The sequence below is a fragment of the Centroberyx affinis genome, unplaced genomic scaffold (genome assembly GCF_046629955.1).
Source record: "Centroberyx affinis isolate AG114_WGS23_722 - 3 ecotype Tasmania unplaced genomic scaffold, CSIRO-AGI_Caff_v1 ptg000264l_1, whole genome shotgun sequence".
Taxonomy (NCBI): domain Eukaryota; kingdom Metazoa; phylum Chordata; class Actinopteri; order Beryciformes; family Berycidae; genus Centroberyx; species Centroberyx affinis.
This window is the reverse complement of record NW_027278945.1, coordinates 279514-295721: the sequence shown is the minus strand read 5'-3', so window position 1 is coordinate 295721 and position 16208 is coordinate 279514. Positions and strand designations below refer to the sequence as shown.

General features: G+C 44.6%; 1 protein-coding gene across 1 annotated transcript; it reads right to left on the bottom strand.

Moving 5' to 3' along the window:
• Positions 1 to 265: 265 nt before the first annotated feature.
• Positions 266 to 12680, bottom strand: peli2 (pellino E3 ubiquitin protein ligase family member 2). The gene is made up of 6 exons (XM_071546445.1): positions 12408 to 12680; positions 7927 to 8056; positions 4962 to 5063; positions 3989 to 4186; positions 3587 to 3775; positions 266 to 3370 (listed from the first exon to the last, which is right to left on the bottom strand). The coding sequence occupies exons 1-6, from the start codon at positions 12482 to 12484 to the stop codon at positions 2792 to 2794; spliced, it is 1275 nt and encodes a 424-aa protein (XP_071402546.1). The 5' UTR covers positions 12485 to 12680; the 3' UTR covers positions 266 to 2791.
• Positions 12681 to 16208: the final 3528 nt, after the last annotated feature.

The following is a 16208-nucleotide window of genomic DNA, read 5'->3' as shown; positions in this document are numbered from 1 at the left end:
AACTTCCCCTAACACACAAAACTGCATAGGCACTGCATATACCAAGTTAGATGTGATGATGTGAGCCATTTTCAAATAGCCTCAGGGTCCCAGAGCCTTGCCTTTGGCAGCAACACTCTCGGACAACACAGCCCAGCAACTGAATAACAAACACGTTCATAATGTTGTGATTAATCACAATAACATGATGGAGAAACTTGAAATTGCTGTCAGAGCTTCAGTAGGCCCGAAAGCAGAAAGACCACCAACTGACAATACTCTGTTTTTAAAAATAGTTTATTCTTTGCAAAGTAGGCATTGGGAGCATCAGTGCGTTCTATGACCTGTGTACAGAGTTCCTGTAGGAGACAAATTCATAGAACAAGCCCTTGGGTGAACTGAGGGCCCCACCCATGTTTACCAAGGAGGAATGTTTGTGGCAGCTACTTTGCAGCTGTTACAGAACACGGTCTCTAGCAAGGGGCACAGTGTTGTTGAGCTGAAAGTGTTAGAAGGAATGCTACTGTATGTGGCTTAGTCCTTGACCCTGCACGGCAGTTATAGAAAAATTGAAAATCAAGCCATTGGAGAATCCTCTGTGCTGTGAGCGTAGCGTAATGCTGCTGATGGTTTCATACTGCCAAGTATGTTTCTCATGGGAATACACCAGTAAAGAAAGCATCTCAGCAGTCCACCACTGATGAGACTGCATATTTATTTTTTTTGTCATCTGGGTTTATGAGCCCTTAGAACAATATGCATTTTGACACTGAGAAAGCCCTCCAGGTTCAATGTTATTCATGATAATGTAACTTGGAAGAAAAATTTAATGCTATAATAGAAACGTGGCTCTCAACATTTCAGAATTTTAATACTCGCCATGCTATTCGATTAACTAGTGGTAGATTTGATGCCTTTAACTACACTCTACATATGGGCACAGTCCAGTAAGCCAGCATCACAATAAGAGTGCACAGATTTGTCCCACAGATTCTTTAGTTTCAATATATTTGCACTTTAAAACTCCAGGTTTTGGCCAACTTCATTCATCTACACACAATAGAACTTACCAAATTTGGCATCGTGTGTGCTAATATCATTATGCCCATGGAGCTGGTGAGTGCAACCGAATAGCCTTGACTGTAATCCAGAGCTGTCAACATTCCACTATAGCAGCAGTTTGGGTTTGGGTTTAGGATTGTTTACAGGAACACTTTGGATTGGAGAGAGTGGTTGTTACATCTTGCATGTGGAGAGAAAACACCTCTTCCTTATATTTGGTATAATCTCTTGATGCTGCTGAGACTGTGCCCGGGTTTGACAGCGTACAAATCATTGGATCAGACCCAGCATGGGATAAAGCTAACAACAGTGCAGATTGGATACAGTACATGCGAGTGTGGGGCAGGACCACAGCTAGCTAGGTAGCTAGCTAGCTAGGCTAGCAGGTGTGGATGGCTGCGTATGGGAGTACACTTCCAATGTTCTCTCTTTCACTGCAAATGAAGGCCATACCTATATCAAGAGAGACCCATATGTGTTACAGCACATTTAGAAGAAAATTTCTTAGCCATTTGGAAAGTGAATGGCATAATTTAGGGTAAAGCACCAACGGTGAGGAGAGTCAATGTATTTGAATACATTCATTGTCAAACCCCGAAAGGTTGATTTAGTTCTTGTGTTCTGGTGTAGCCTTTTGGGTGGTGGGCGAGATCATAGAGAGGAGAGGGGTGAAATGATGCAGGGCAAGTCGAACAAAGCCCAAAGACACCCACACGATCCAACCCACACACACACATGCACGCGCGCGCACACACTCGCAAACACGCACACACTACTTATGCAGGAGAAAAATATATTAACATTTTCATTACAAAACAGTACAAGGGCCTCAGTGTAGTAAAATACCTCTTCTGACAGATAAAAATGTGGACAAGAATCCATGTGGGTTATCATTTCATTATGCCTTCTGTATGTAAAACTATCTCTCCCTTTGCCTTCAACAAAATAGCTTTTCTCATCTATGAAAAATATTCCCAAAGTTTTAATGGGATTCGAGGCACTGGAATACATCTCTGTACACAAAAAGAAAAGGCTCTTTTCCCCCAAATGTCTGTTTACCAAATGGAAGGGAGCCCACCGCTGCATAGGCTACATGATCTGGATGCCATTAGGGGCTAAGGGCCGAGGGGCCAATGGGGAGCACTCAACTAGTTAGCCATGAGCCCAAGTCTCTCCTGGCCTTCCTCCCAGCCAACAGTCCAGCTGTCTGGCTCTGTAAAAACCATGTGTCTCAGACCCACCAGGAACTAGACTATAAACCCTTACCCCCCTCTCCCTTTCCCAACAGACCCCAACTACACCTGCTCACTGTTATCTGGTTCAGACTAAGGATTTATGACAAAGAGTGAAAACAATTCACTCCTACGACCCTAATCTCATGGCCCTTTGATGCAAAACGAGCAGCTATTATAGTTAAAACAGCCTGGCGCTGGAGCCTTGTTGAAAGCGGTTGGTTGGCAGGACAGTTGGAACAGTATTTCATTTTGGAGGAACTGGGTGTCTGTGGTCCAGTGTGCTCCACATCTCTGCATCCCAGTGGCCATCCAAAGAGCCAGGGGAGGCCCCAGTCAAACACTATGTAATGGACCTCTGTTGTGCAGAATCCACAGTATATGACCAGACCTTGTGAGGCCTTACTCCTTTCCACAGTTGGCTTACAAAAACAAAAGAAAGCACTAAATAATCTGAACAGTTTCACAGCATGTTGGCATTCCTGCCTAATCGCTTTCCCAGAGCAGAACCGTCCAGCTCAGTCAACTGGGCCCTGGAAGATGAGCTTGGAGCAGCCCTGGGTGAGGCTGAGCTGGGTGGCACAGAAGGGGCAGGCGGCATGGAAGGCGTGGGTGCCGTGAGGCAGAGGGATCTCTGCCCAGTACTTGGCTGACTTCTCTGAGCACACGTGTCCACACGGCACAAATGCGTGAGTGGGTGCACCTGTGTCCACATAGAAGGCGGGCTCACAGCCCAACCACAATGGTACGTAGGGCCCCACGGCCCGGCACATGGGGCACTCTCGCTGAGCGTTGGGCTCGTGCTCTGAACGGTGGCCCCAGTTGTGATAACCATGTACATGGCCACAGGCCAAGTAGACCCAGGGCTGCTTGTCCTCCAGAGAGGAGAGGGCGCGGCTGCGCTGCATGCTGGGGAAGGCCAGGGTGTTCAGGCCTACGGGGCACTGGGGCCGCGCTGCGTTGATCTCCTGCCTCAGAGCCTCCAGATGCTTCTGGGTGGGAGTGTGGAAGAGGCCGTCGGCTGTACGCCACAGCAGGGTGGCTCCGCACAGATCCACCAGGGAGCCGTCCTGCAGTATATTACTTTCATTCTCCACCTGCAGGGGGTGATGTAGCATATGCACATTTAGTTTCACTGGGCAAAAAAGTCATCTAAATGAAAGGAAGAATGCTGACACTGTGCATGTAACCTTTGTAGCCTTGTTTTGTTCATGGCTTGGGAAACAACAGCATATGGTCTGGGATGACTGAATTACCTCACAGGTGACAGATGTGCTATTGTGTATGTATACTGTATGTATGCAGCTACTGACCAGTTTGCCTCGGGTCTGTGCTGAGCGGGTCTCTCTCAGTGTGTAAACATCCCCGCACACAGAGATCTCCCTCCATACGCCAGGCTTGGACTCCTCTGTGAACCCGCCCCTAGGGTGCATCACCAGCACACCATTGGTTGTCAGTCCATCCATGTGACCATCGGGGTTCTTCCACTTTGCGGCTTTTTCCTGTGGGTGAGACAGAGCATCGACGATGATGCAAACTGATATGTGCTATGCAGCGTTCCACTTTTCATATAACACTGCAGGTGAAAGAAGCTGCATTTGTGTATCTAGTTACCACCTCTGGTTTTCAAGTCATTTACAGACGAGCCATACAATCTTCCACAGCAGAGAGCAGTGTAAACAGAGGTATATCATAGTAGGCTGACTAGTAATTACCCCCAGGAAGATGTTTTTGGATGAGTCAAAGCCAGCTGCGTAGATCCGAGCGGTGAAGGGTGGGTTGCGCTCGCAGACTACTCGGCAGGCAAAGCGGGAGATGGTGCTCTGGGTGATCGGGGTCTCCTCTCCCTCCTGGCCTCCTGACACTGTGTCAGTCACCACAAAGTCTATAGGGCTCTCTGTGGAACGCCCAATCTACAGAACAACACATCAATTACCTGGTTATTCAGAGTAACTTTCATCCTAGATAAGCTGCTTTCACAACAAGGCCATACTTGTTACACTTTACATAAGGTCCCAAACTGCACATGTGCAACTCGGGAACAGTCTAGCCGTTACAGGCAATGAAAAATGCTCTTTGTTACATCAAGACCTCTGCCTAATAGGAGCATAAAAAAAATGAGGAAAATCCAATTTGTTCTTTTTTCAAAAAAGAATAAGTCAATAAGCTCATGCATTTCTACAGATTTCTACAGAGTGCAACACTGAAAAAATGTCCATACAATTCTCAAGCTGAACAAACAGAAGTAAAAAAGGCATTTCCCCATTTCATTTCCTCATTCTTTTAGGTCTCAAATTGTCCTTAAGTCTTTTTTTTTTAATTTTTAAACATCTCCCCCTTCTCTGCTGTGTCTATGTTTCCGTTTACTTAGTGCTGTTCACAGACACATGGACACAATAAAGGGCTGAATGTGAAGCACGTGTCTGCAGCACTAACTTTGCTTTGGTGGGAAAGAGGAGCTGTCTCTTTGCTGTACATTCAGATTAATGCTGGGGGGGCAGAACAGTTTACAGTACACAGAGCACATGCACTCACTGGTGGAGGGTGGTGGGTCAGGGAGGGGAGGGGAGAAAATAACAAAATGAGCATAGATTGGACTGTCACTGCACATCTATATAATACAATTTGTCAAATGTAGAGGATCCAATAAAATGTAACACATCATTGTGGCATCAAACTGGCTTTTACCTGAAACATGTCTGTGTCTTTATCATGGCAGTATTCCACCACTACTGTCTGGTTCCTGGACAGCGTGTAGGAGATACTGTGTTGGCCTTTGCAGTTCACAGCCTGAAATACAACAAACAACCAACCTATTACACACAACATAGTATATGTAACTGTAAACTTTATCAGACTAAACACAAAAACAAATATATCATTTGAAACGATTAGGCTCCAAGTAAAAGCACATCAACAGCAACAAAGAAGTCTGTTTACTGTTGTGTATAATGGTGAAATCAGGAGAAACCCTATGACCGCTGAGTTTGCTCCTTTAACACTGGATTACAGAGTGCCAAAGGTTCCACAAATGGGAACTAGCTAATGCCTTATGCAATCATTGCATCATTAGTGAGGTGAAATGACAGATGGTGGCAAAACAAAACTTCCATTATAAAAATGGATTGTTCTGGTCCTCAGTTCTGAACGGCCAAGCCTGTCTGTCTGTCGGTGCAAAACACCTGGTTAATACACACAGACACACACACACACACGTGACCGCATAGCAGTTAATTTTAATATAACTGCCAACTGAACATTATGTGTCACTTAGCAACCACATTGTCTATTACTATTCAAGAACTATATTGCTTGGTGGGAGAAAACATTTCATTATTTTCTCACTGTTGATGGCAACTAAAAGATTTATTGAACATTTGTGGGATTTTTTATTACAATGGTTTGTTACCATTGTTTTATAAAAACAATAAGCTTCTTGAGGCCAGCTGCTTCATGTTGTGTCTAACAGTGCCTCTTAACAGTTATCATCACTAAAGCAAGATCTCTCATGGCTTACTGCTTAATTATATTACTGGATGAAAAAGGAAGGGTCCGAGCCAGGAATTTCTGGAATGGGAGTCGAGAGGAGCATGACGTTCTTGCGAAGTAACACTCCTATGACAGTGACCATAAACCGTCTACTGGCCTCAGTCAACACAGGCTTGCCTATCAGCTGAACTCAGAAATGTGTAGCGAGGGGAGGGTTTGAAGCCACTCAAGCCCAGCTCACATCAACACTTTTCCACATGCCACTATCATCCCACTCTAATCTGCAAATTCCATTTCCCAAACATCCCCCCTTTGTCACGTGCGTAAGGGAAAGAGGGAGAGAGAAAGTGGGTCATCAGTGCTGCCACTGCCATACTCTGCGGTAACATCAGAGACAGACGGGGAGAAATGTCAGCAGATGCAGTGAGAGTGTCGTCTCAATTACACTGCATGAAAGCCGCGGTTGCTCCACCTGTCCAATGGACAGATAGATGGAGTTCAAGGACGCTTCAAATCATGAGAGATGTTTGTTATGTTTGTTATGATGTGCGCAACCCCCAAAATGTCACACCACCCCCAAAGGAAAAGGATGAAAAAAAAAAACACACACCCATGGGCCCTAGAGCCTTTGTTAGGGAACCCCCGTAGGAAAGCCGAGACAGACACACACACACACACACACACAAATGCATACACAGTAATTGAGATCAAGTGGGGAGATTAGAAAGCAGGGGCAGGATTTGAATAGGAGGCTGGCAGTGGCAGAGATCATGGGAGCTCCTCATTATCTGCCATGAGCACCAGAGTGTGCACAGACACGTGAGCTTTCCTCTCAGTTTCTCAGCCAGAGAGCATTCTCAATTCATTCGCATGAGACTGCTACACTGTGTGAGGGGGCGAGAGTGGGCTGGGGGACTGCGGTGGTAAAAAAAAAAAAAAAAAAAAGAATATAAAAGGGAGGCATGGCTTGGTTCACTTAGCTCCTTCTGTGAATTCTAAAGTAAACCTTATGAAGAGAGCTCGCCTCAAAACGGGCTGATCTCCCTGCTTGCCTTTGAAGGAACGGCTATTTTTGACCGTGTGTACAGCTGGGAGCGGAGAGTCAGCCAACTGCAACAACTTCCTCCTCATTTCACCTTACTAATCCTGGGCCTGGTAACAGGGCGGCAGAGAGGGGCAGCAGTGAAGAGGGAGGAAGGTAAAGCAGCTCCCATCTCTGGAACAGTCTGTGACCCATTGCATAAATGGCACTCTTCATTCTGATGTGCTGAGTTGTAAGAACAGTCAGGTCCAATGTAACATGATTCCCTGGGCAGCCTGTCTGAGAAATGATTCTTGGCCCGGAGCAGCAAGTCAACATTAGCCATATATCGTAGGCCGCTGCAGCATACCGCACAGTTCAAACTGTGCTCGACTGGAATAATGCACAGTCTCCACAATGAAAAACTCTCAGCCACAGAAAAACATATAAACAGATATTAGAGTCAAGTTCCACCAGGTGAGAGTAACCTGAACCAACGGGCCTTGGGCCAGGGGACTAAACTCTCAACAAATGTCTGAAATACTGGCCTCCAAGAGGTGCAGATGTAAGCAACTCCTCTAGCTTGTTTGGCAGTTTTTGCTAGGGAACCAAAGGATGGAATGCAGCAAGACAGACATGTTATACTGGACGGGGCAGTTTCTGGCAGGACTGCACCACAGAGAAAAGTTAGGAGGCCTGGCTAAGACCTACAGTTATTGTACTGGAAATGTCAACACTGAGGTCCGCCAAGAATACTGCAAATGGTTTACTCCACGTTGCATAGGCTACTGAAATCCTGAAAAAAATCCAACGTTCTGCTGCTTTGAAATTCTGCAATTGTGGTGTTTTTCAAGTTTTTTCTTGAGTTGAAAGATCCCAACCTCCTTTATGTGCTGAGTAAGTTCAATCACAATAGGATTCATGATTCCCATTCAACACCAATTGCATACTTTCCAATCTACATTGATGCACTGAGAAAATCAGCCATCTATTTCTAAAGCAGTGATACATGTCTCAGTTCTTCATTTGCATGCAGAGACATATTTTACTGAAATATTCATCAAAAGGCAAGTTGACAAGCGCTCATTCCCGTTGTGAGCCTGTTCATTAAATCACTCATTTATCCTTTGATCCCTTCTTTACCTTGCTGGCCTGGGGTGTGTTGAGGATGTGCACAGTGCTTGGCTTAACACCATTGGCTTTGGTCCTCCTGTATAGCGCAAATCTGCTTTTCCTTCTACCCCGATCTCCACTGGGCAGAGAGCCATTGTACCTGTCAGACACACAGGGGAAAAAAGCAAGGACAGTAGATTCACAGTTAATTCTTTTTTTTGTGAGAATGCAAACATAGAGTTGTTTTTGTGTCTGCAAAGGGATGTGCCTAATTAGATTTACAGGCAAAAATTCTCGTAATCAAATAACAAGTAAACATGGAGAATTAGAAACACATTCAAGCATTTTGAAAAGAAGCTTTGCCACCCATTGCATCACTAGCGATCTAATTCTCCCCTTAGCAATCTAAGCGTCACCTTGGATAATGTCTCTCATTACATAATGCACTCTGGTACTTGTTGTGATCTCAATGAGCAGGCTGTGTAAAACTGCAGCTGTTCCTCTGCTCTGGGTCGCAGGCAAGAGCAGGTTTTAGGATGCGCGTCAGGTCTGCTACCACTTTGGGGCTGCAGACTGGGTGGAGAACTGACTCATCTCTTGTTGCTGTGTTTTACACACCGACATGGGAAGCTCTAATGACTCAAAATAATGATTCAAAATAAACCTGAACATGACCAGAAGAGCGTCTCAGAGCATTGTCTCCTTTCACTATCAAGCTTGTGATGCTAGTTTTAACAGTCTACTGCCTCTCAGTCTAATGTGAGGCAACTAGCCTTAGGCTGCTCCTTGTGAATGGAGAAGCCCCTTCCGGTAGGACTGGTCCTCTCCCCATCCACCAGCTGGTTCCTACAGCTGGGACACCCCATGCTACACTCCCATCCAACACATGGACCTTCTGTCACACACTCCCACACATAACCACAGTGTGCTGAACAGACACTTTGTACAATGGAAAATCTGTATCAAAGGGCTTGAACTTGCGTAGCGATGCATTCTCCTACCATGAGGGAATAAACTTTACCAAACAGCATGTAATCCAAAATTTCTCCTCATCTTCTCAACACCAATGCAACAGTAGAGACCAGAGCCTCCTCCTGCTCCTCCCTGCCTGCCTCCCTCCCAGGCTAGGCCACCTGTCCCATGTCTCCACACGGCTGGGCAGGCATGGAAACACATGGTCCCAGTCAGCACAGAGCACAAAGCTGGCCTGTAGGACAAGCCACCCACAGAGAGCAAGACAGGCCATGGATGATAATGTGAACAAAACTAGAAATAATATATTAACGACAGCATAATGATACACAGGCTCATTAAGCCCAGGGTCAAAAATAACAAAATAAATAATAAATATAATCATTTGTATAATAAATGTCAGCATTGTAAAATTATTCATAACTGTAACAAGTCTTCAGCCTACATTGCTTCTGTTGCCTATTATCTAATAGAGTGGTTTTCCTTGAACAAGTCCCAGAGAGTCCCCACAAAAATAAAGAGCAGTTTGCATTTTGTTCAAATTTCTATCCATTTGGGGGGGTCATGTGCCAGATATCTATGTATTTGTGGTTCCTCTGCATGGATTTCTTACACATAATACATGATCAGGTAATATATTTCTCTGTAGCTAAGCATTTACGCCATGATGAATTATAATTCCAGAATAAAACCTTGCATTGGTGAGAAATGGCATACACGCCTTCTATTATTCATCATTACAGACAGGAAGCATGTTCTATCGCCTGGAAACCTCTTAGCTAGGACAGGCTCTTTAAAGCTGTGCTCCAACTAATTGTGATCTATTTCCCTTTTGACCTGTGCCAGGCAGACAGCGGATTTACCTTCCAATACTTAGCAGTAGGGATTGGAGAATCGGGAGTATCACCTATCCTCCAGGGCCGCACTAAGGAGCAAACAGTACCTCCCACTACTTATGCCGACTTGAAAGAAGTGTTAGCATAGAGTGGAGGATATGTGCTGACTAGTTAGAGTGATAACCCTCATTAGCATGACTGAGAGAGGCTTGGGCAGCCTTAACGGGTCACCTGAGATGACACAGGGGTCAGATGATGCTGCACAGACGTCAAGTAGGACTACGGGCTATTAGTATTTCAGATAGGTCAATCTAAATGGCATGACTGCCCACATGCATCTCTGGCACCTCATCACTGCATGGGGGGCAGCAGGGAGGCATCGTGAGTGGGGAAAGCGTCCTTCAACTGGGAGGCTCAGGTTCAAGCTCCCATGACAGCAAGCATCCACCCTGCTGAAGTGTCCTCCTCACACAAGACACTGATACCCTACCAGCTCCACAGCCACTGTTCTGTAGCTGACCCTACTCTCTGACCTCTTTGTGGAGAGGGGAAAGCAAAAAGAGAATTTCTCCTTCAGAGATCAATAGGGTATCACAAAAATAAATCTTAAGGTCACATCCGAACAGAACAGTCTGTGGCAATTTGTGCCAGAGACGTCCCCAAGTTGGTCCGTACACTTCCTTGTGGTTCTTGAGGGAGAAATGTACAAAGTTCAATCAATAGGCTCAGTCTCCCAGGCACAATGGACAGAGGGAGCTAAGGAGAGGCAGAGGCTGGGTCCTGATCAATCCATCCTTTCATTTCCAGGGTACCCACGCACCCGGCCCGCTCACTGACCAGCACCAAGCCAATCCTCCCCGGCAGACAGAGCCGGGGGGAAGCCATGCAAGCACAAAAGCCACCTTTGGTCATGGAAACAAACCATTGAGAGAATGGCTACTCAAACAAGCTTTGTTCCATGCAGTCAGCTATCTTGTCTACCATCAGTATTATCAAGGGGACGTGATGTTGTCATAGCAATGATTTTACACCCATCACTTTTGATTCAAATATAGGCTATATCCTGCGTGCGAGAGAGAGGTGCAAACATATCAACTTCAAACATGCCACATGTTCAGTCTCGGGTAATAAGCAGTCAGCCCTTTGGTCTCTTGTAATAAGCAGTGAGTATGACTGTGACTGTTTGTGAGTGTATGGGTGGAGGGCAGGGGACAAAACCACATTCTTTTTCTCTGGCTTGTGTAAAGCCTTCATAAGCATCTAATTTAAAATGCGTTCAAAAGAAGCTCTATATATGTGAAATTCCCACAGCACAAACACCTGGAAATGACTGTTGCATTACTTCATGTCCTCCCCACTGCTAATAATCACAACTTTACAATGAAAGAGGGTTGGAATTTCTTCTGAGCAAATCTAGAACTACACAGCAGTTAGCCTATGTCTGAGGTTTTCAAATAAAGTTTTTTTAAATAAACAGAGAAACAGCTAGATCAGTATTTTTACCCAGTAGCAGGGTGAGACAGAAACAGACTGGGGCACCAATATTATTGACTGACATTTTCTGTATCAACAGGCATTGGCTCATATCCACATTTTAAATGGTGTCTGCAGATGCAATGCTAAATCCATGACAAAAAGCATTGCCAAATGCTTTGATATAAACAAAGACATATATAGATCAAATGTAAAGAAATGACCCATAATCACCATCATTTCAGCACCATTTGTGCTGCAAAGACTAATTTCAATGTGTTCAATATCAAGGAATCAAAGGCATACCATCACAAAACGTTGATGCAATAAACTGCCATTACAAAGAGCCTGGGACACCAGATAAATGGCTAATGTTGCTCACAAATGGCTTGTAATGGTTGCAGCCCCCTACTAGATTGTGTGCAAACTGTTATTGCAATTTTGAAGTTACTGCATATGTGCACTGCTAGGCAGAACTTGGCATCTTAGAGGTAATAGACACATTGGCCTTCCTACAGTGTGTCTCCGTGTCACTAGAGAAGTTGTGAAAGGAAAGCTTTGGGGGTTTGTGTATCTTGCAGATGCAAAGTTTTGCGTTCTGAGCCACAGATAGCACTGCAAAAACCCTGAGGGCTGGGGGAGGGGACATCACCACTTCCGAATTCCTGAAACCCCATGAATCCAACTTAAGGTGGGAAAGTACGCACTGGTAGGAGTTTGCTGAATACGGTTTTCACTTACTCAGTGGGGTATTCACGTACAGCCCGGGTTTAATAAACTTGCACATAAAACGCATCTGTTTGGTGCAACAGCTGAGTGTTCATGGGTAGTAGCTACGTTAGCCGTTACATCTTGTTCCCGGTTATGAGGGAATGAAACATCGTTGCCAACTCGGGAAACGGAAACATACACATTTCTGATTGCGCACGTGTCTGATTTGTAGAGTAACGTGAGCGCGTGAATTTCTCAGCTGGGCTCGACGGTTTTTTTTCTGTGACTATAGGGGGTGTCTGTGTAAGAAAAGTTTATCTTCGTCTTTGAAACAAAACACAAATTCACTTAAAAATCACATTTCCTCTTCAAAAACCAAACTCCCGTCTGTCGGTGCCGCTTCTGAAAACTTCCTAATCACGCCAAACGCTGTGCTTTGTTTATCCAGGTAGAGATGTCTTTAAAGTAACATTATGAAACTGTACCAAGCAAAACAAATATCACTAAGGTTCGACTTACCCCAATACTACCAACTCCCCGTATTTAACTGGGTCTTTAGACGGGGCGCAGTGCTCCTCTTGGCTTGGCGAAAACATGAGGCTTCTGGCTTCACTGTGTGTAGTAATAACAGCGGCTGAAAATCACAAGGAATTCCCTTCAAAAAACATGAGACGCTGTCATTTCACACCATATATCCAGCGGCATATGTCTCGGTGACCACACGAATCCAGTTTTCTATGGATTAATTCAGCTCAAACTTCTTTTGCATGACATTGCAAAACGTAACTTACTTGGCGGTTGAATCCGCTCTGAAGCAGATACAAAAACAGCGAGGAGCAGGGGGCGGAATGTACCATTACCCTGTTCTTTACTTTGTATAGGGGAGAACGCTTTACCAACTCTATTTTTAAACGATATGTTGACTCGTGTTTACCACAGAACGGTATTTTATGGACATAATCCATAATATTTGTCTTTGTAGACAGAAGTGTTTTGCGTTTAATCAATTCCCGGGGGATCAATGTGATCGTTTTCAGAGTAGACTTCCCTTCTTCGACCACCTCGCATGGTCCGTGGATCGCACCTTGTATTATGTAAACAAAGAGTACAATCTGGGAATTCTTAAAGGGATCATACCGTGGCTCATACTTTTCCCCGGCTACGTTAGCAAAGTTTCCAGTCTGCCACATCTGGTTAGAGCAGGAGTTCCCAAACCTTTTCATGCTAAGGACCCCCAGTATTACAGCACTCTCCCCTATTTGAAAAAAAAAAAATGGCTCAATGAGCCCCATCTCAGCTAGTTTTTGTCACTAGATAGGACTTAGTATAAAATTATACAACTGACTGTATAGGCCTACTGTAGTTGGGGCGGTATAGTGAAACCTATGCGTACCCTCTTTCATTGAGATAACTTCTAGAGAGTGATATAATGGTGAAATCAAACTTTTGCTCATTTTGCTGGGGACCCCCTGGGGGCCTTTGTAGTCCCCGGGAGGTCCCCGAACCCCACTTGGACGGTGAGAAGTCAATAGTCACCATTTTGATTGGTTTTAGGGATCTACCCTACTTTTTGCAATAGGCTAATTCGTGTGATTAATTAACTGATGTTAGCTTACAGCCTAATGAATAGGCTTTAATTTATCTGCATGCGTGGAAGGTTTAATTCCACATTACTCTTGCTCATTTGAACAAAATATACAAGAATTCCACTCAATCATCATCTTAGCTTCTTATTTTCATATTTCATTTGGATAAACTTGGTTCCAGGCCTGCATGCTTATTTCTTTGCCGCAACATCTCATCAAATTGATTTACATCTTGCCATATGGCTGCATGGAAACGATCCTATCAGGCCCGAGTGTTGCTTCACTGCTTCTTTTTAGTATGAGTCAATGTTAGAGTCTGACTCTCTGAAGTCAACCAAATGTCTACATCTTATGTGAGAATGTAAAGATGTCAAGAACTTCTTAACCCCCACAACCCCCCAATGTCACCCCTTCCCATATCCCACATGTCCAGTTGTTCTCACACCTTTCTGATGAATGTGCCACTTCTACACTTTTGTCTGGCACCCTCATCAACACTTTACTGTCTCTGTCTTGTTTTCACAAGAATCCGCACGGCTGGAAGCGCCCTCACTTCTTCAGGCCCCTTCAGCGGTCCCATTGCCTCTGCTATTACAGCCTTCTGTTTGAACTGGTGTTCAGTTTCAAAGTGCAATAACACTTGACACAAAAACAAAAGGTAGTAGGGGGTCACTGGGGCCCGTGAAGGCACTCGTCTCCCCGTCCATATTTAATACAACATTAAAAAATATACCTGTAACACTAAAGAGAAAACTTTGATGTATTTGTTTTTTCTGATGTGGCAATCTTGTCTTTCCATCTGTAAGTAATACAACTCAGATTAATCCGTGGCATTTGTTGGTTCCGTTCATAGCTGCACATACTTGTCCATTAATAGTACAGAGGAGTGAACTTCAGCTTCTTCAGCAGTTGTGCCAAGGGATCAAGCTGCTTTATGCCTTTAACTCACAGGCCTCCAGGCCGGCCTCACTGCCTTGGGTATAATGAGTATTTACTGCTCTTTTGTGTCACTGTCTCTTTCCGCCTGCTTTCATCCACTGGGCATTGTCTGTGTAAAAGAGCACTACAACCTTTTCTCTCCCTCTGTCTGACTCACCCACTTGCATGCACACACACACACACGCATACAAACTGTAGAGTGGGGGGGGATCAAAGGCTCTCTAGCACATACCACACTGATGGAGAGCAGATGCAGGGAGTGGGCTGCTTTGCTGAAGTTGGTCTGGTGTAGTGTGAGTGCAAGTCTATGTTTAGGAGGCGGAGTCGAATGTTACCAGGCAAGAGGCATGCGGAGCGGAGGCCCAATGCAAGAAGCTGGATTGCGCAATTCAGACTAACAGTATGAGCCATGATGACATAGGAAAGACAAAGCCCCAATTAACTTCCTCACCCCACTGCATCAGACATTACCAACGCTTCACACTCACAGTTCCATGGAAGTCATCAGACTGTCCATAAATGTTAAATGTCCATAAAAGTGCTTTCTGATGAGTGTAATATCCAGCAAATGAGTCAGTTTGTGTCATTTAATGTTTTCTCATGAACTGTGAGGCACATTACACAGGAAAACAGAATTGTACAAAAATAAATCAGATGTTTTTCTTCTTTTGGGAGAGTATAGCTATGAATTTACAACATCAGAGAGAAAATCACCCTCATAGTTTTCAAATGTTCAGTTCAAGACATCTAAACCCGTGACTGTATATTGGGAACCAACTACTTCACATGGGACTGTGTACATGCAGCACAACAGCCTGCAGCAGCAGGCTGTGACAGGCACGCCTTGTGCGATCCGGTTAATGAGCGGTATGTTGAAGATACAGTGACGTCCGTTTTGTCGCGAGGTTTCCATGAAGGTAAAAGCCAGCGCTCCAATCAGCTGACTGCAGCATGACAGTGTGGGAGAATGTGAGGAATGTGCTGATCCCATGTTGCTCTCGCCCCTGACCTGACCCCCGGCCCGCACAAAAGTCCTGTTGTTATTGGGTGGGCCCTCTGATGTGCAGAGCAAAAGGTGATTTCTGATTTATGTCGATACCTAATGTCAAGTCCATCCTGTCATTATAGAACCTGTATTTCTTCTTTCAATATAAGAGCTGGAGTTGGCAAAAACATCAGTATGTTGCATAATGTAAGTCTGAAACTGTACTGAAAACAGTCACAGAGAGGCCTAACACTTCAGTAAATCTTTACCCCTTTTATTCTTCTCTTGATGTACATAAAAAGGTTACACTATGCCTTCATACTCAGTACTTGACAGTATGAACGAGCCACTTTAACATTAACAGTCTGCCTGTATGAGAATGTTTCCCATATTACAGCCGAGGGGGCAGTTGTCCTTGGTGAGCTTTTTATTATTACAGTTACTGGTTGCACACTCACTTCCTTTCTCACCAACCGTTCCTGATGGTAAATTTGTTGCACAAGAGCTGAGAAAAAAGAACCCTCTGTTCTGAGGGATTGTATGTTGCCATCCTGGGAAACTGGTCACACCCTAAAAGTTCCATAACTGAGGCTCTATAGTGTGTCAGCTTCTCTTCAGTCATACAAAACACACTTACCTACAATGACACCATTACATGACAAACATGTTTATTTTGTACAGGGAAGTCAGATGAGGAATATTTTGCCTAGCAGCAAATTGCAGGCAACAAATGCTACAAAAATAGAAGCACTGTAATTTCCTTGTGCGCATTCAGGTTTTTTTTTTTTTTTTTAAAAAGGCTAAGAAACA

Coding starts and splice junctions, on each gene's coding strand:
- peli2 (XM_071546445.1), bottom strand. CDS start 12,484: ATGTTTTCGCCAAGCCAAGAGGAGCACTGCGCCCCGTCTAAAGACCCA. Junction 4,187..4,961: donor AAGACACAGACATGTTTCAG/GTAAAAGCCAGT, acceptor GTTGTTCTGTAG/ATTGGGCGTTCCACAGAGAG. Junction 3,776..3,988: donor CCAAAAACATCTTCCTGGGG/GTAATTACTAGT, acceptor TCTCACCCACAG/GAAAAAGCCGCAAAGTGGAA.